Consider the following 19,973-nt stretch of genomic DNA (forward strand, 5'->3'; position numbering starts at 1 on the left):
CATGACATTGTCATACTTTTGTTTAGGCTAATGATTTGGGGCAATTATGCCATCATTTGGGATTAATTAGGACTAAAACCATAGAGAAAGTCTCTGGATTTAACACCATTATGCGTAGGGTATAGGCTATGACTAAAATGTTGTGTCGGAAGATGCAAAACAAGTGTAATAACGATGAAACAAAGGCTATTTGGATACACTTCAACAATATAGCAAAGTAGTTGCCTAAAGCATAATATCAATATAAACCATCCACAATCTATGGATTTTTACCAAAACCCATTGGTCTCAGATATAGCTCCGCCTCTACAACAAGCGAACTCACCTTTTCTATAGTGCCAATGCAAACTAGGCGAGGGACGGAGAGCCAAGGGGCGAACTGGGGAACAGCGGGCTTCCAAGCGCGTGTCTCGCAAATACATCAACGATAGGGCGGGGGACTGGGGCGAACCCGTTTTGACTACTGGGACTTTCTAGACTTTGCTGAACCGGTAAATAGCCACCCTGCACAGTGCCTGTGTTTTTTGTGTATGCAGTGTGGAAATAAAAACCCTTTACGGCCACATTTGCAAACTGGACGGCAGCAAGGAGGAAGGAGAAATGGAGTTTCCATTGGTCTCGGTGAGTCGCGCATTTGGTCTCCGTCTCTGGTAATGCCAGTGGTGTGGGGATCTCCGTGCAGCTCAGGAAAACAGGGCGTCGGAGGATGGTGGTAATGATAGGATCATCATGGCAAACGGAACTGGTACTCTTATGTTGAAATGCGTTGTGGTTGGAGACGGTGCTGTGGGCAAAACGTGTCTGTTGATGAGCTATGCCAACGACGCCTTTCCAGAGGAGTATGTTCCCACTGTGTTTGACCATTATGCAGGTAAAATGATTTTGGAACATGTCATGATCTTACATGAACATTTAGGCTGTGTGTGGGGTGTGTGTGTGTGTGTGTGTTCTCGAATTGAATCATTTCCAGTTACCTGATCCTTCCTAATAAAATCTGACACTGGTAATCTAGTTACTGTTGCATGAGTTTAATCTCTATACCAATTTGTTTGAATAGTCCCTACATTCCAATGTTCAGGGGAAGGCGAAGTGTGTGTTTGAATGTAGTGCACTGCTTACATTTTCTACTTTCTTTGTCTCAGATTGCATAGGAATACATCTGTTTCTATAATCAAAACCACTTGGGATAAGAGATCCCTCTGTCTCTCTCTAAACAAGCCTTTTTCATTGCTTTGCAGTGAGTGTCAACGTTGGCGGAAAGCAGTACTTATTGGGACTGTATGACACAGCTGGTCAGGTACAGTGAGTTTATTTTTACTCTGGCTGGTTGCCAAGCATGCCACGTCCAAGGACACAACCTCTCCCGATGTGCTCCCCCCACTGTTAACCAATGGTGCTCTAGACACACCCACAAGCTTGAAAATCTGATCACTCTAAACTGCAACAGGTGGCGGTTTTCGCCACATTGCTCTAGTTTCCAGTCAGTCTGGTGTGTGATAGACCGTGGTTGGTAGGCCTAGTTAAGCCTTTCAATAGGTCTATTATGTAGAGAACAGGGGTCCTATGTCCAGTAGGGAGGTTGTCACTGTCTTGTTTATGGGTTGGTTCTTTACAATGTGGCATTCAAATCTGCAAGTGTATCACTTAACTCACACTGTACACAGCAGCACGCAGTCAAATGTGCACACCCATAACATTTTCACTCACCGTCCAGCAAGCTCTCGCGTAAACACACACTCACTTTCTCCTCTAAGACCTCTAGCTCTGTTTTTCCAAGCTGGGTCTTAAGTTAAGGCATGTTACATGCAGCGACTAATTGATAACACTCTCCCCCGAACCCGTCCAAATAGGTCCCGAACTGAAACACTATTCACCTGGTGAAAGGGTGAAAAGGTTTTGAGGATGAGAAATAATACTACGAGGCCCGTTTGTTCATTAATAAAATATAAGTACATGAATAGTTTAGCTATTGTCTCCAACAATCCCAAATATTTATTCCCACTCGAATCTGTGGCTACCATAACCATCATTCTTTGGAGAAACTATATGATCTTAAAACTACATTTCAGTAGTGTTTCACACAGCTTTCTGTTACTCTTTGGTGTTTGATTGCAATTCCATGTCTGGAGCCTTTTTTTTGTTTTCTGATTCAGACCGTCTGTGAAATTGAGAAGTATCCCAGATGTCGACTGTGGGAGCAGAGGCCACAGAGTGTAGTTACTTCTCTTCAAACGCAGCCCCTCCACTCCTCCACCTCGGCTGATCTCTTTATGCTTGAGCACAAGGCCAGCTGGTAATGTTTATAGCTTCAGCATCTGATCAAAGAAGGGAGTGCTAGAGGGAGGGAAACCGGAAGAGGGAATAGAGAGACCGAGGGGCTGGCTGAGACAGAGGGGGAAAAAACAGAGTGAGTGGGGAGTGAAAAACTGCAAATCTGCTCTGGAAACCTGTAATACAGCCCTGTAGGAGGCTCGGGCTGGGGGTATGGAAGAATGCAATGCTAAATACTATACCCCTCTCTGTTGAGGAATCTCATCCAACCCAGCCACCCACCCGCTAATTCACACTCTCCTGCTACAGTCCCCACCTTCTGCTCTGCATCAGACATGTTTTATTGGCTCCAAAGACCTTTTAATACTTATGCCCCTGGCAGAGCTCAAGCTCCCAGAATCGTCAGCTTTTTCATAGGGGAAGATGATTAATTAACCATTTGCTCAAAGAGAAGAGAAATGAGCCTCTCATTTTGTCTGTGTATCACTTATTCCACCACCGGGTTATTTCACACATCTATACGTAACACGTTCAGTCACATTTCTTAGCTCTTGAACATGTGGGCCAAGAACAGAAGGAACAGAATGGAATATACTTTATTGATTTGTTCATTCATCCCCTCCCTGGCTGATGCACTAATCATAGAAAGCTAGCATTGCTGCTGTGGATAGGAGGAGGAAACAGGAAGTGGATGTTAAGTGCTGTTGTACCCATGGCAACACTGGGCTCTCTCTACTCACTCTTCACTCTTTCCCTTTTTTTTGCCGCTCAGTTTCTCATTTGCTCACTCCCTCCTGCACTCACACTCCTCACACTCAGTGGCACATGCCCACCCCCCCTTTTGTTTTGTATAGTGCCTCATTAGGTTTTGTGCCCTCCCTGAGATGTGACCCCTAGACATCCCAGCAGGGGGTAGAGTAAAGTGGGCTCTGCTGCTGCCACGGGGCCTTGTTCCTCTCCACTCAGCTGAACACCAATGGCAGCACTAGACATGTCATTCACATTTGAACACTACAGCTAGATAGAGGTTGCTGATGGATGTTTTAAACTGTTTCACCGTTGACCACCATAGGTCTAAAGCTCCATTATTTGGCATGTGATGTAATCACCTTGAATGGGATACCTCAGTCTGAACTACCACTTTAGTCCCCGTGTTGGTAAATGCTCAGACAGTTTTGAGGATGAGCCGTGAAGTACTGTAATATGAAATGCAGTTACTAGCTGGCAACCAACTACCAGTAAGTTACTGTACAATTCACAGTAACCCTTTTACAGTGCAGTGTTCAAACAGTTTTGAGGATGGGCCATGAAGCGTAGTGCCTGCGCTTGTTATTCTCCTTGTGGCTATGTTGGAACAGGCGTCTCTGACACAGCTGCCAGGCACGAGGAGGAGGGACTCATTGATAACATAGACTGTCATGTCAGTGACTCGACACACTCACAGCTGAGATCACATACCCAGCCAAGTAGAAATGCCATAGAAAGCCTCGCCCTGATCGAAATGTAAGAACCCGTATGGGGAGAGTGGTTGGAATATGCCCTGCCGTGAGTACCTTTATTAGTTTCTTAACCCTTAGCCTACAATTTCTGCTCCCCTGTGGAAATCGAATTAACATAATAAAAAAATCTGTCGGTTTAAACTAGAGATCTGTTTTTTTGCATGGACTGCGTCTAGGGTTTCACATTTTGGGGAATATTCAGATATGGGAATTAACAGGAATATGTGGGAATTAACGGGAATATAGGAATTAACGGAAATATATACAAATTAATATTAATACCATTTAAATGTAATATTTTTTGCATTGGATATTTACCATATCATTTGGAGACAAACATAAACCTTTTACCTTATTTTAAGTAGACATAATTGCAAATTATTACATCCTTCCAATAGAAAAATAATAAAATAATTTGTTACGAATTGAACTTTAATTAAATGAATCGACTCTTCACATGGGATCATTTCACTGAACAACAAAAGAAAGGGAATATTGAATGATCCCCAATGATCCATCGCATCTCCCAAAAACATTTTCAACATACATCTGTAAAATTATAATCTAGAAACTAAAGCTTTGGTTGTCTTCCTCTCTGGCTTCTATGTCTTCTCCCTGGACCTCCTCAATGTTCACCTATTGAACATCAGACTCTGAGGCCTCATCTTCACTGTCACTTTCCTACCTTGTTGAGGATGGCTCGTTGTCAGGCTCAAAAAGCCTCAAATTTCCCAGATGACCACCAATTTTTCAACCCTTGTATTGGTCAGCCTGTTGCATGTTTTGTGTGTTCCCAAACAAGGACCAGTTGCGCTCTGAGGTGGGTTTTGGAGGATGATGGAGGCAAGGTGGTGGCAGGTCCACCAGGTGGCTGATGAGATATGTTGGCACGACTGCCATATTGCATCTCCATCCCAAAGCCCTTGCTTGGAAGTGTACTTCCCCAGACTGCCAAGAACCTTGCCCTCATCCAGGCCAAGGTGGTGAGACACGGTAGTGATGACACCATAGGCCTTGTTGATCTCTGCACCAGACAGGATGCTCTTGCCAGCATACTTGGGGTCCAACATGTACGTTGTGGCGTGTATGGGCTTCAGGCAGAAGTCTTCACGCTTTTTGATGTATTTCAGAACTGCAGTTTCCTCTGCTTGGAGCAACAATGAAGTGGGCAGGGCAGTACAGATTTATTCTCTTACATCTGCAAGCAGAGTCTGAACATCAGACAGGGTGGCATTGTCTCCCTCAATCTGTGCAATGGCTACTACTATAGGTTTCAGGCTCCTTACCACTCTCTCCCAAAATATGTCATCCAGGTGGATCCTCTTGATGGGGCAGACTGTGATATGGCCATTTCTTGGAGAAACATGATAACACCACCCCAATGGGTGTTGCTGGGCAGCTTCAATGTGGTGCTCCTATTCTTCTCTCTGTGCTTGGTGAGGTAGATTGCTGCTATAACTTGATGAGGCTTCACATACCTAACCATTTCCTTGGCTTTCTTGTAGAGTGTATCCATTGTTGTCAGTGCCATGATGTTCTTGAGGAGCAGATTCAATGCATGAGCAGCACAGCCATTGGGTGTGATGTGAGGGTAGGACTCTTCCACTTTAGACCAAGCAGCCTTCATGTTCGCAGCATTGTCTGTCACCAGTGCAAATACCTTCTGTTGTCAAAGGTCATTGATGACTGCCTTCAGCTCATCTGCAATGTAAAGACTGGTGTGTCTGTTGTCCCTTGTGTCTGTGCTCTTGTAGAATACTGGTTGAGGGGTGGAGATGATGTAGTTAATTATTCCTTGCCCACAAACAATCGACCACCCATCAGAGATGATTGCAATACAGTCTGCTTTCTCTATGATTTGCTTGACCTTCACTTGAACTCTGTTGAACTCTGCACCCAGCAAATGAGTAGTTAAAGCATGTCTGGTTGGAGGGGTGCATGCTGGGCGAAGAATATTCAGAAATCTCTTCCAATACACTTTGCCTGTGAGCATCAGAGGTGAACCAGTTGCATACACAGCTCGAGCAAGACATTCATCAGCATTTCTCTGACTACGTTCCTCCATTGAATCAAAAAAACTTCTGATTCCAGGAGGACCATGAGCTGTTGCTATCCATAAGGTGTCTGATTCACTTTTGTCAGAGGTTGAATGTTGTGAGCGCTGAGGGATCTTTATGCACTTGGCCAGATGATTCTGCACCTTTGTTGCATTCTTCACATGTGATTTGGCACAATATTTGCAAATGTACACAGCTTTTCCTTCTACATTAGCTGCAGTGAATTGTCTCTACATATCAGATAGTGCCCTTTCATTTCCTGTAAAGATTCGAATAAAAACGAGTAATTTTTAAAAATTACAATTCCATGTTCAGATAAACAGTTAGATTAAACAGCTTTTTTGAGAGAAATGTTTTAAAATAAACATGTATGGAAACGGGTGAATTAACACTCCTCGGTTATCAGGCTCAAGCAAGCTAAAACCCACATGGTATCAAAAACTAACTAGCAGGAATTGTTAACAAGTTAGAAATTATTTAAACACACTTTGCTGTAGGCTACTATTTACTAATTAACAAAAAATCATGTATGTCATAAAATATATTCACCCCACCCAGTATTGTAATCAAAACTTACCAGAAAGCATGTAGTCCTTGGCTCAGACAGTGTAGTAGTGTGGGCTCAATAGCATCTCATTAGTTTGCAAGATCTTGAGAATCAGCTGTACATGTGATGGAAGAATGCACTGTGCATGCAGAGGGTTGCAATTCCATTGAATTGGAGATAGTTTAACCAAACAATGCCACAAGACCTAGAATTGCTTCATGTGTATCCCTCAAAAAAAGGTTCACTGTTATAAGCAAAAAAAAAATGATGAATTTAAGTAAAATTCCCCAAATTCCAGGGCTTACTTTCCAGGAAAATTCCAGAAATTTACTGGAAAGTGTCCGGCCCTTTGCAACCCTAACTGCGTCTCAATCCACCGCATCCTTCTGCATATGCTGTGAAAGGTGGCAGAGCTAGAGCTGTGTTTGTCAGATCATGAGACATCCCGAAGAATCAGTCTCCTCAAGAAAACGTCTGTTGCATCCAAACGTTTTGGCCTACAAACTGTTATGACCACTCAATTGAAAGATGAGACCCTCACGAACATGATGTTCTCCATTTTTGTAGACATTTTTGCAAATGTATATAACAAAAAAATACCTTATTTACATAAGTATTCAGACCCTTTGCAATGAGACTCGAAATTGAGCTCAGGTGCATCCTGTTTCCATTGATCATCCTTGATGTTTCTACAACTTGATTGGAGTCCACCTGTGGTAAATTCAATTGTTTGGACATGATTTAGAAAGGCACACACCTGTCTATATAAGGTCCCACAGTTGACAGTGCATGTCAGAGCAAATATCAAGCCATGAGGTCGAAGGAATTGTCCGTAGAGCTCCGAGACAGGATTGTGTCGATGCACAGATCTGGGGAGGGGTACCAAAAATGTCTGCAGCATTGAAGGTCCCCAAGAACACAGTGGCCTCCATTATTCTTAAATGAAAGAAGTTTGGAACCACCAAGACCCTTCCTAGAGCTGGCAGCCTGGCCAAACTGACCAATCGGTGGAGAAGGGCCTTGGTCAAAGAGGTGACCAAGAACCCTATGGTCACTCTGACTGAGCTCCAGAGTTCCTCTGTGGAGATGGGAGAACCTTCCAGAAGGACAACCATCTCTGCAGCACTCCAGTAATCAGGCCTTTATGGTAGAGTGGCTAGACGGAAGCCACTCCTCAGTAAGGCACATGTCAGCCTGCTTGGTATTTGCCAAAAGGCACTCAGACCATGAGAAACAAACAAGATTCTCTGGTCTGAATAAACCAAGATTGAATTCTTTAGCCTCACGTCTGGAGGAAACCTGGCACCATCGCTACGGTGAAGCGTGGTGATGGCAGCATCATACAGGATTCGAGGGAAAGATGAACGGGGCAAGTACAGGGAGCTCCTTGATGAAAACCTGCTCCAGACCTCTCCGGACCTCAGATTGGGGCGAAGGTTCACCTTCCAACAGGACAACGACCCTAAGCACACAACCAAGACAACGCAGTAGTGGCTTCGTGACAAGACTCTGAATGTCGTTGAGTGGCCCAACCAGAACCCCGGACTTGAACCAGATCGAACATCTCTGGAGAGACCTGAAAATAGCTGTGCAGCGACGCTCCCCATCGAACCTGACAGAGCTTGAGAGGATCTGCAGAGAAGAATGGGAGAAACTCCCCAAATACAGGTGTGCCAAGTTTGTAGCGTCATACCCAAGAAGACCCGAGGCTGTAATCGCTGCCAAAGGTGCTTCAACAAAATACTGAGTAAAGGGCCTGAATACTTATGTAAATATCAGTTTAAAAAAAAATCTAAATGTGTAAAAATGTCTACACCTGTTTTTGCTTTGTCATTATGGGGCATTGTGTGTAGATTGAGAGGGGGGCTGTAACGTAACAAAATGTGGAAAAAGTCAAGGGGTCTGAATACTTTGAGTTCTCATTGTGTATTTATTATTACTTTTATTACATTTTAATACTTTTCTTTCTCTTTTCTTTAACTCTGCATTGTTGGAAGGGGCCTCTAAGTAAGCATTTCACTGTTAGTCTACACCTGTTGTTTACGAAGCATGTGACAAATGCAACTAGATTTTTACATGCATTCTCAAACAGTTTGAAATGGACTAGAAAGCAGAAGTATCAGCATATTTTCTGTAAGATATCAGCTAGGCTTCATGAAGGCTATTTCTATTTCCATCAGTTCTTGAAACCACTGCGCTCACAATAACCTTTATTTATTTAACTAGGCAAGTCATTTAAGAACAAATTCTTATTTACAATGACGGCCTACCGTGGAACAGTGGGTTAACTGCCTTGTTCAGGGGCAGAACAACAGATTTTTATCTTGTCAGCTCGGGGATTCGATCCAGCAACCTTTCGGTTACTGGCCCAGCGCTCTAACCACTAAGTTACCTACCGCCCCCAAATGGTAATAACAGACACTATTGTGGCATCGCCACTAGGTCGTCCAAGACTTCTTAATTATCCAGTGCACAGAATTTAATTCACTTAGATTTTTCTGTTTTTTTACCTGAGCAATGTTAAGTTAGTTTGTTGAGCTAATCAGACGGTCATATTAACGATTTTAAGACCTATTGATTTACTTCCTTCAAGCTTGCCACCTCGTCCATCACCATAACTAGTCTTCATGTGTGCACTCTGCATGTATAAACTCGGGTCATTCAGAGTGTGCCGGGTGATGTAGAAGAACATCCTCTCAGAATTGGGTATCAGGGAGCAATGAGGAAATGCTTGATCTCATTTACACAGAACGGACCATGTTGGATATGTGAATTAGCTATTGGCGCCACACAATAAACTGAGGCCTATCGGAGATGGCAGTTTGTCTGATGCCTTCCGCACTGCTTCCTGTAAAGTACTGCTAATGTGAAATAATGCCCAATAGCCACAGTTAGAGACAGAGAGACGAGCTGCTGTCTGATGGTCATCTGTAGAAATCGGCACATCCCTCCATTTCAAAACTAAATTCTAGTGGCTAAATGTTTATCACTCCCTTCATACAAAAGTGTTCATTGTTCTCATAAAACAGCCTGGTAGCTTGGCAGTGTGCTGTGTTGTGCATGGTGAAGTCCGGTAGATAAGCACAGAATAAGTTTGCTCTCTTCTCTGCCTCAGTGAGGAGGAGAAAAAAGATTGCTGCATTTGGAGCTCATTTTTCATACGGTTTAATTATTCATGAGTATTAACTCTGAGGATGTGGCAGTCTTTTGGTGGAAATTATGTAAGGAAGGCTGTTGCTCTCTTTCTCCCCAGTGTCTTTGTTCCCCTCCCCTAACGTCTCCCTCTCCTGTGTCTCTTGTTACCCGCCCTTACATTTTTCCAGGAGGACTATGACCGCTTGAGGCCTTTGTCGTACCCCATGACCGATGTCTTCCTCATCTGCTTTTCTGTGGTCAACCCGGCTAGTTTCCAGAATGTGAGGGAGGAGTGGGTCACCGAGCTGCAGGAGTATGCCCCAAGTGTCCCCTACCTCCTCATAGGCACTCAGGTGAGCCACCCCACCGATAGCCTGTATCTATACTTTGTCCTGGCCATTTCACATGCTGAGTTTCACAGAGTGTACTGTATTCACCTGACATGTGCTGTCCTCATCCACCCTACTCATTCTCACGCCCTACTTCACATTGACAGGGGAGGTGGATTATAAAACTGAGCCTCCACTTAAATGTACTGTACTCTGGTTTATTTAATTCTTAAGACCATTCACGAACATCCATGAAGAAATATAGGTGTATAGTTCTGAATCATTAAAAAGTAGATGGAACTTAATAGTAAGAGTAAATTTAACTTTTTCATTTAGTAACTCTCAAATACTTTCCAAAAGATCAAACCACACGTATGGGTGTCCCTCCGCCAGCAATTCCCTGGCCACCAGAAATAGTGGTGAGTTTAGTGGAGTGGGTCTGTGGTTTATCGTTCTTTCAGCTGATATTTACTTCTCTTATCAGTCCCACCGTAACTCACATTCTCACACTGCATACTGATATGGACCCAATCAATTCACAGATGACCAGAGCCACAAATCAAACACTACCACAGAAGTGTTCATGAATGTTTGTCTCAATAAAGAGTTTGTTACATGTATCAGTTGGGCATGTGCGGGGTAAAGTAGGGTCATTTTTTTTCTCTCCCCTTAATCATATAACGATTCACTTTTACCAGTTGAATGTAGACACAAATAAGACTTTTGTATTACCATTTTTCTGAAATAATTTATTAAAATGTGCAAATGAGGCAATATCTCATTAAATGAGTTTAAATTACCATTTTATTTCAGCGGGCTCTCTTTGAAATCACTTCTAAGATTATTCACAATGATATTGGGCTGGGCGCTGATAGGGGAAACTTTGAGTTGAAGCTTTTATTTTATGCTATTTACAGAAAAAGAACCCCCGGATGCTTTGCTAGCAATAGACAAGAAATCCACAGGGGCCGGCCAATTGGATCCTGGTCCGCTTAAGTGTGCAGCGCCCATCGTTGTTGGCCCAATAACCCAAATGTTTTATTTAACATTGTTATCAGGAAATATTCCAAAAGTATGTAAATCCGCTCTTGTGTTGCTGCTCCATAAGGGTGGAGAAAGTAGAGCTCTTAACAATTATCGCCCCATTTTCAAGGCTTTCGTGTCTAGCTAAGATTCTTGAATCCTTGGTAAATGTACAACTTTGCTCTTTTTATCTGAGAAATGTGTTTTTGAATGTAAACCAATCAGGGTTTAGGCCTGGGCATAGCGCTATTACAGCAACCACTTTAGTTGTTTATGATCTTGTCAATGCTTTAGACACTGACAAACAAAGCAGCACATTTCGTATGAAAGGCTTTTGATACGGTTGATCACGCTATTTTCTTGAAGAAGTTGTCCTCGGTAGGCCTGAGCTCCGACGCCTGTTCTTGGTTTCACGATTATCTTAGTGACAGAACTCAGATTTGTAAAGCTTGTGCTTAATATGAGCAAAACAAAATGCATGTTTTTAAACTCTAGCGAGAATGTTTCAGATGAACTACATGTTCACTCCATTAGATGGGTCGCCAATCGAACGTGTCCCGCATATAAATACTTAGGCATTTGGATTGGTGTGGATTTGACGTTTTAAAAACCATATAGATAAGCTGGTTAAGAAGCTAAGATTTAAAGTTGGCTTTTTCTACAGAAACAGATCGCGCCTTTCTCTAAGCAGGAGGAAGAAAAGTATTCAGTCAACCTTTTTCATATGTTCTTGGTTACTTATCAAAGTGCAGCTGCTGCTACTCTTAAAAGTTCAGATGCCATCTCCCATAGTGCCCTTTGTTTTGTTACAGGCGACAGTTTTGATTCACATCACTGAATCCTGTATCAAAAGGTTGGCTGGACTTCGCTAAAAACCTGTAGATCTCTACATTTGGCCCTACTTCATAAACTTCCGTCTTATCTAACTGTGCTAAGTAAGTGTGCTAAGTAAATCTAACTGTGCTAACTAAATATAGACACCTGAGTTGCCTAACCTGTTCACAGGGTTGGTTAACCCTTAAGGTTCGTAGGGTCTCCACTGAGCTAGGTAAATCTGATTTCTAGTTTAAATGTTTTCAAATTGATAAAAAAATAAGAAACAGATGCCTTATTTACATAAGAATTCAGACCCTTTGCTATGAGACTCGTAATTGAGCTCAGGTGCATCCTGTTTCTATTGATCATCTTTGATGTTTCTACAACTTGATTGGAGTCCACCTACAGTAAATTCAGATTAGACTTGATTTGGAAAGGCACACACCTGTCTATATAAGGTCCCACAGTTGACAGTGCATGTCCAAAAATAAAGCCATGAGGTCGAAGGAATTGTCCGTAGAGCTCCGAGACAGGATTGTGTCAAGGAACGGATCTGGGGAAGGGTGCCAAAAAATTCCTTTAGCATTGAAGGTCCAAGAACACAGTGGCCTCCATTATTCTTAAATGGAAGAAGTTGGGAACCCCGAGACTCTTCCTAGAGCTGGCCGCCCGGCCAAACTGACCAATCGGGGGAGAAGGGCCTTAGTCAGGGAGATGACCAAAACCTCGATGGTCACTCTGACAGAGCTCCAGAGTTCCTCTGTGGAGATTGGAGAACCTTTAAAAAGTACAACTATCTCTGCAGCACTCCACCAATCAGGCCTTTATGGTAGAGTGGCCAGACAGAAGCCACTATTGCCAAAAAGCACTCTCTCTACAGTGAAGAGGCAACTCTGTGATGCTGGCCTTCTAGGCAGAGTTGCAAAGAGAAAGCCATATCTCAGACTGGCCAATAAAAAGAAAAGATTAAGATGGGCAAAAGAACACAGACAGAGGGAACTCTGCCTAGAAGGCCAGCATCCTGGAGTCGGCTCTTCACTGTTGACGTTGAGACTGGTGTTTTGCGGTTACTATTTAATGAAGCTGCCAGTTGAGGACTTGTGAGGCGTCTGTTTCTCAAACGAGTCACTCTAATGTACTTGTCCTCTTGCTCAGTTGTGCACCGGGGCCTCCCACTCTTTCTATTCTGGTTAGAGCCAGTTTGCGATGTTCTGTGAAGGGAGTAGTACACAGCGTTGTATGAGATCTTAAGTTTCTTGGCAATTTCTCGCATGGAATAGCCTTCATTTCTCAGAACAAGAATAGACTGACGGGTTTCAGAAGAAAGTTCTTTGTTTCTGGCCATTTTGAGCCTGTAATCGAACCCACAAATGCTAATGCTCCAGATACTCAACTAGTCTAAAGAAGTCCAGTTGTATTGCTTCTTTAAATCAGGACAACAGTTTTCAGCTGTGTTAACATAATTGCAAAAGGGTTTTCTAAATGATCAATTAGCCTTTTAAAATAGTAAACGTGGATTAGCTAACAACGTGCCTTTGGGACACTGGAGTGATGGTTGCTGATAATGGATCTCTGTACGCCTATGTAGATATACCATTAAAAATCAGCTGTTTCCAGCTATGATTGTTAATGTTGTAAATGACTGTCTACACTGTATTTCTGACCAATTTGCTATTTTAAAATGGGCAAAAAAATAGCTTTTCTTTCCCAAACAAGGACATTTCTAAGTGACCCCAAACTTTTGAACGGTAGTATATTATTTACAACATATCAAAAATTCTCTCTTGACAAGTCTGGAGAATATATCTAAAGATAACCACACAAGTTGCTGAATGCAGATGCTTCTGAAGCTAAGAAATGAGTTGGCGTGTCGGAAAAGTCTGACTTTCGGGAAAATGGAGTTAAGGACAAGTACACTGAATTCAGACTACCAAACACCATCTCTTGAAAGTAAGTTATAGTAAATAATATAACCAAATATAGTCCAGTTTGTAACATTCTCTATGAAATGGGCTTTTTAAATCCTGTAATTTAATATAGTGAGCTTTGAAATTGTTGATGTATGTCCATTTTAAAGTGGTTCAAATGTAGTGGACGGTGGTATGACAAACTAAAGAAATACACGTTTAAAAAAACTTGATAAATGTATATGTTTACTTTTTTTTAAATACTAATATTAATGGACCAAATACCAACAAATCAAAAAATGTAAAAATGCAGCCTGTGGTGCCTGGCCTCATATTGGGTGTTAGTAAGAGAGGAACAGCGTGACTGAGCGTGCATTGTGTGTGTGTGTGTGTGTGTTCTGCACTCAAAAGAAAATGAAGGGACAAATGCCTCATGGTTGAATTCAATCACAAAAACATATGACGGAATAATATAATAGAGAACCAGCAGGGTAGCCTAGTGGTTAGAGTGCAGGGGCGGCAGGCAGCCTAGTGGTTAGAGTGTAGGGGCGGCAGGTAGCCTGGTGGTTAGAGCGTTGGACTAGTAACCGGAAAGTTGCAAGATCGAATCCCCGAGCTGACAAGGTAAAAATCTGTCGTTCTGCCGCTGAACAAGGCAGTTAACCCACTGTTCCTAGGCCGTCATCGAAAATAAGAATTTGTTCTAAACTGACTAGCCTAGTTAAATAAAGATAATGAAAATAAGGTTTGGATTGTGTTTGGAAATAGTGCAAAGGACTAATATGGCACATTTCTCAAGATGAACATTGTCTGTTTGAATACTACAGTGAAACTCCATAGAAGAATCGTGAAACAGAGGAAGAGCAACTCTTTGGTAATTGAAGTCAAATGTGGGGTGCTCTTTGAAAATGGGGAAGAAGATCCATTTGGTCTCCCATCTAGTCCAGCTCTGCTTAGCTTTGATATTTGCCACTGACTGTTACCAATCATGTGAGTGATTGAAAAATCGCCACTTAATAGATTCATTGTTGCGTTCAAATTCATTCCAAAGGGTAGGTTTAAATTCAACTGAAAATAGACAATACAGGGTTTCAAGCTTTGGTTAATTTCAAATGGAATAGAAAAGTTAATAAAAAAATCCAAAATCCAATCAAACTGCATTTTAAGTTTGTGCTGTTTTAGTCCTATTTTTTTACATACATTTTTGGTTGAAATGGAGATGTGAATTCAGGACATCAATTATTAATTTGTAGACAAACTGGCACAAATGGAACTATCTAAGCAGTAAATGCATCTCCTTTAAATGTTTGCTTGTGTTGTTAACCAAACAAAATGTAACATTTTTGTAATCCAGTAAATAGCCTTCAGTTTAAGGCTATTTTACAAACTAATGTAACAGTATTTTTTAAAACATTTTTAAATGAGTAAAACACTATGGACACATTGAGGTTACTGCAACAAAGATATTCTTATGTAGTCATAGAAAGTGCATGTTCAAGATAGCATGCAAAAGTAGCAGGTCTGTGGAGATCTTCACAATTGCGATTTTAATAATCTGTGCTTAATCTCGAATGGCATTGATCAGTTGCACGACGTACTTGAATGATCTCAATTGCAATCAAGGTCCTTTGTTGTGCTAGATGGAGCACAGTGATAACGTTGTTGTATAAATAAACTAAATATCTGACATTGTATTCCCTTTTGAACTTTTGGTTTTTAAATGGTTGAAAGTGCAGCAATAACAATTTGTGAGAGAATTAAACCAAAAATCTGACATTGAGAATTTGGTTGTGGTTTTTGATGGTTGAAAGGATGGTCATAACACATTGTTAAATTCCCAAACTTTTGGGTGAAAATAGGTTGTAATCTCATTGATCAACGTATTAACTAAATATTACCAAATGATTCGCGTTGAAATGATGTGGTGTGCTCAGTGGGTAGTTGAATGAACAAGTTGTTCACTCAAGTGAATAAGTTGCTTAAGAAGCAACCTATCTGCTGCCTTTCTGATTGGCTGTGCTGATTGGAAATGTTGCCTCTCCCTGTTTCAGATTGACCTGCGTGATGACCCCAAGACCATTGCCAAACTGAATGACATGAAGGAAAAACCCATCACCACAGAGCAGGGCCAGAAGCTAGCCAAGGAGGTACGTACCACTGTGGGGCCAGGAGGGAGGTTAGAAATCATTTTGTGTGTAGGAGAGACAAGTGGTCTACCTCACTTTACACAGATGGTCTGTCCCTCGTCAAACCAATTCTGTATTAAAATTATTATAAAGCTTGTATATATTCAGTTTTGGGCATTTGTTGATTGAGTCTCACACACAAAACTTCCTCCCCAAGCTAGCTTGTGCTAGCTTAACCCTATGTTGATAGTTTTGAGTGACAGCCTGTTCCTCTCCAGATTGGTGCGTGTGTCTACGTGGAATGCTCGGCTCTCACCCAGAAAGGACTGAAAACTGTGTTTGATGAGGCCATTATCGCTATCCTGAACCCCAAGAGGAGAAAGGGAGTCTTGAAGAGAAGACTGGGGCCACGCTATATCAACTGCTGCCTCATCACGTGAGAGATGCAAACATCCAAAAACATCTGGGTCATATTTATTAGGGCATGCAATGGAAAATGTTTTAAAACATGTGAAAACAGAAAACAAAAACAAGCATTTCTTATTGAACAATATCAGGAAGCCCCACCCTGTTTCAGACTGTTTTCTTCCATTTGGTGCCTAATGAATACAAACCAGAACGAATGACAGAGACCGCGGAGAGGACATAAAAGGGGGGAGAGAGACTGAAGGACCAAAACGGACAAGGACCCTATTTTTAGTTCGGGGCTCTTGAGAGATTTTGTCTCTCCTGCTGTCGACCAATGGAGTTAGGGGGCAGCTTTACTACCAAAGGAGCACAATACCCAAGTCAACAACGCCCTTCAGTAAGACTTTATTTGCCTTTATAAGTACTTTTTTTTATTAATTTTAACAAAACATATTTTTCCTGTACAAAAACATGCTGTCAGAAAACACATAGGTATCACGTGTCCATTTAACTCCTGATATGACATGCATTTTTAGTAATGAATGGGTTGATTGCATTTATTGAAGGCGCTTTCCATCAAGCCTCCAAACGCGTGTTTGAGTAACTCACCTCAGCCACAACCAATGAAATACTTTGTTTAAAAGAACAGGCTATTCCCCTCAACTATGGGGAGTTGTCTTTTTTTCTACTAATCCCATATTTTATAACATTATCTGCTCTTCTTGCTCAGTTTGCGGTGCCTGCAGTATTATTACTAAACTTGGACTTGAATTAATCAGTAACCCAATGGTGGCCAAATAATTGAATGCACACAGCTGCGTGGGATACAGGGATGTGGGGAGAGAGGCACACAACATGAAGCACAGTCCACATACCTATCCTTGTCCAATAAAGCACAGTTAAAAGTCGACCCGCAAACCCCTACCCTTAGCATTATCGTGCTGACCTGAACATACTGTATACTAATGGCGGATGCAGAACCAGTCCATCCCAATTCAGCTCAGTTCGGCTTGGCTCAGTAGTGTGAAAAGGGTACCTCTCAATTCTGTCATTGAAGCACAGAACATACCATGGTTACAACATCCACCTCCAATGGCCAAGGGGGTGCACGCATGAGCACAATAAGCCTCCTCCAACCATATTCCAACCCCTGATTTCTCCATATTCCAAACCCCATCTTCAGACACATATGCCTTCCCCAGCCGGAGGAGAGCTCTTCTTTTTTATTTTGTTGCATTTTTCTATCCATTGGGAAGGTGCTTGCCTGATCTTACAGTTGGGTTTTTTTTAGGTCAGAGTTGGACTTGTTGATTTTTAAAAGCTTTAATGTATATGGTGCTCCTCTCTTTCTCGTTCTCTGTCCCAGCCTGCTGTGCTGTGTACTGTTTTTCCTAGAAGAGCAGAATGGATTATCGAGTGTTAACATTCTCTATTTACCAGGAAGTTGTTGCACATGCTGCTACTGAGGTAAATTGAATGAATCTTTAGCGGTGCAGAAACAAGTGCAGCTTCCGGTTAATCCTTTTCTCTACTCAATAAATGTGTTTTACTATCTAAAGCCTTTCTTTGGGGTCTTCCTTGAGGATGAACTACTAAGAGGATGTGTTACAGGACATATTATGATGTTTGGTTATGTATAGATGTTGTTTTTATAAGTACAGTATTGGGCACAATTGATTTGGATCAGTTGCTAGCTAGGCCATGGTGACCTCATACAGGAAGGAGTGTCTTCGAAGTGTGTCACACATGTGATTCCTCCCGAAACCCAGAACAACAAAGACCATGATTCACACAATGTAATCCATAGAACAGTAATTTGAGGAAGGATTGTTGAAATGACATTTGTATCTAAAAGCATAATTGAGAAATAATTGATCCAAGTTTAAGACTCCATAGTGTTTAATCTGTAGGTGCTACAAAGCAAACATTGGTGTCATGTGAAGCTTTACAGCTTGCTCTGTAATATGAGTAGTATTTTCTAAAAATGTTTAATTTGGCTAGTTTAATATTTTCTAAAGTTAAGATCCAATTTGTAAGCATTTTCCAAGAGTGAATGTGAAAATGGTCACCCTCTGCTGGTAATTTGCGGGATGTGCAATGATACAAGTATTGTAAAAGGAGGGCTGTTATTGGTTACATTGCCTACTATGCCAATTTCTCTGGAAAAAAAAAAAGGGGCCATAACTTTTAAACTAGCAGAGATCCCATTCTGGAACTTTGATATGCACGTAGAGTATATTATGTTCAGCAATATTTTAGCATGTGCCTATTTATTTTTCAATATTCATAAATTAATGTAAATGTTTTCTTTAAATTGAAATCAAAATAATACTCATTACAGAGCAAGCGGTGAAGCTTCAAATGACCCAAATGTTTGCTTTGTAGCATCTACATTTTCCAAGGTAATGTAATCGAACGACTGGATCGCATCTCTAGCAACTAAAAGATGAGAAAGTATGAATTTGATTATATAACTGAAAATATCAACGGGGGGGGGGGGGAGTATTTCTACCGATAAATGTGTGCTTTCATGTTTTTCTTTGGCAACTGTGGTATAAGTGGGACAAACGCCTCCATTCTGTACATTACCTTGGAAAAATTAACTCTGCAAAGGGACTGGGCTCCGCCTCATCCCGCTGTGCCATCCATTACTTCCAAGGTAATGTACAGAATGTCGGCGTTCATCCCTTATACTTTTAGATTAAAATTGTCAACAATCCTTCCTCCATAGGACTATTCTATGGATTAGTAAATGGTTCCGAAATGACCATCTTTGAAGCTTGAGGAAAAAATACTTCCAGACACAGATCTCGATGACCAGAATCATACATTATATGGTTTGGGTCAGGTAACATGCTCAGGAAAAACTCCTGGCCCTATATGTGTCATTAACTGCTTCAAAGTCTGAATATACAGAATGACCAGAAAAGATCACAGAAAGCTGAACCAGATTCATTCTTTAAGGGCAGCTTCAAAGCTAAATCAAGTCATTGGGAGCTTGAGACAAGGTTCTATCTGCAAAAAGATTATTCTGAGATAATTGGCTTTATAATTCTGAACCCTCTTTGGTTTGTTTTATCTTGTATTCTTTTGAACTTAACATGAATTGGGGGTATTTAGAGTATTATATAGGTAGAGAACATTGAACAGAACAAGACTAATATCAATAATAAAATGTTGACAAAAAACGCAGATAGAACCTTACAGTACCAAGCTCTCGTCATGTTGATTTGCAGAAATGTTCATCTCGGAACCCAGGACTAGATTTAAGCACACACTGGCCAGCTGCTCGATCATGAGAGACTACAGAAAAATCTACATTTAAGCTGAGGGAATAGATTCAAGAACAGTCCACAAAATCCAGATAAAGACATTAGGTTAGGCCCTAAGACCCAACCCAGATGAGTATTTGTGTGGTCTCAAGACCACAAGATCAATTTAAGACTCAGGCAGAGGAACTGCTGTGTGACGGTTCAAAGATGCATTTAACCTTCCATCAAAAAGTTTGACTTGTCTTGTGCAACATCAGTTAAACTAACGGCAACGGTGTCAGTGAAGTAAAGATATCTTAAACACTAACACATAAATAGACCAGACAAATTCCTGGGGGGGGGGGGGGGGGGTGTATCATAAAGCATTTAAACATCACAGCACAGTTGAAAAATGTATGGCAAATAGAAATCCAGTATGGATGGTGTTAAGAGAGGGATGGGAGGGGTTGAGTGGAGCTGAAGGGTGGGACTAATAAGATTAACTCATGTAAAATATACTGTGTGTGTGAAATGTATATACAGTAGGTTCAGAACTTTTGTGTGAGAGCACAGTTAACAATATATGGCAAATAGAAATCAAACT

The 19,973-nt window shown here is 41.5% G+C and overlaps 1 protein-coding gene across 1 annotated transcript; it reads left to right on the forward strand.

Annotated features, from left to right (window-relative positions):
• The first annotated feature begins 356 nt into the window (after positions 1 to 356).
• LOC120017550 (rho-related GTP-binding protein RhoQ-like) lies at positions 357 to 17,676 on the forward strand. The gene is made up of 5 exons (XM_038960390.1): positions 357 to 871; positions 1,239 to 1,297; positions 9,698 to 9,862; positions 15,636 to 15,731; positions 15,989 to 17,676. Exons 1-5 carry the CDS (start codon positions 730 to 732, stop codon positions 16,148 to 16,150), a joined length of 624 nt encoding a protein of 207 aa, XP_038816318.1. The 5' UTR covers positions 357 to 729; the 3' UTR covers positions 16,151 to 17,676.
• Positions 17,677 to 19,973: the final 2,297 nt, after the last annotated feature.

The sequence above is a fragment of the Salvelinus namaycush genome, chromosome 22, assembly GCF_016432855.1.
Source record: "Salvelinus namaycush isolate Seneca chromosome 22, SaNama_1.0, whole genome shotgun sequence".
Taxonomy (NCBI): Eukaryota; Metazoa; Chordata; class Actinopteri; order Salmoniformes; family Salmonidae; genus Salvelinus; species Salvelinus namaycush.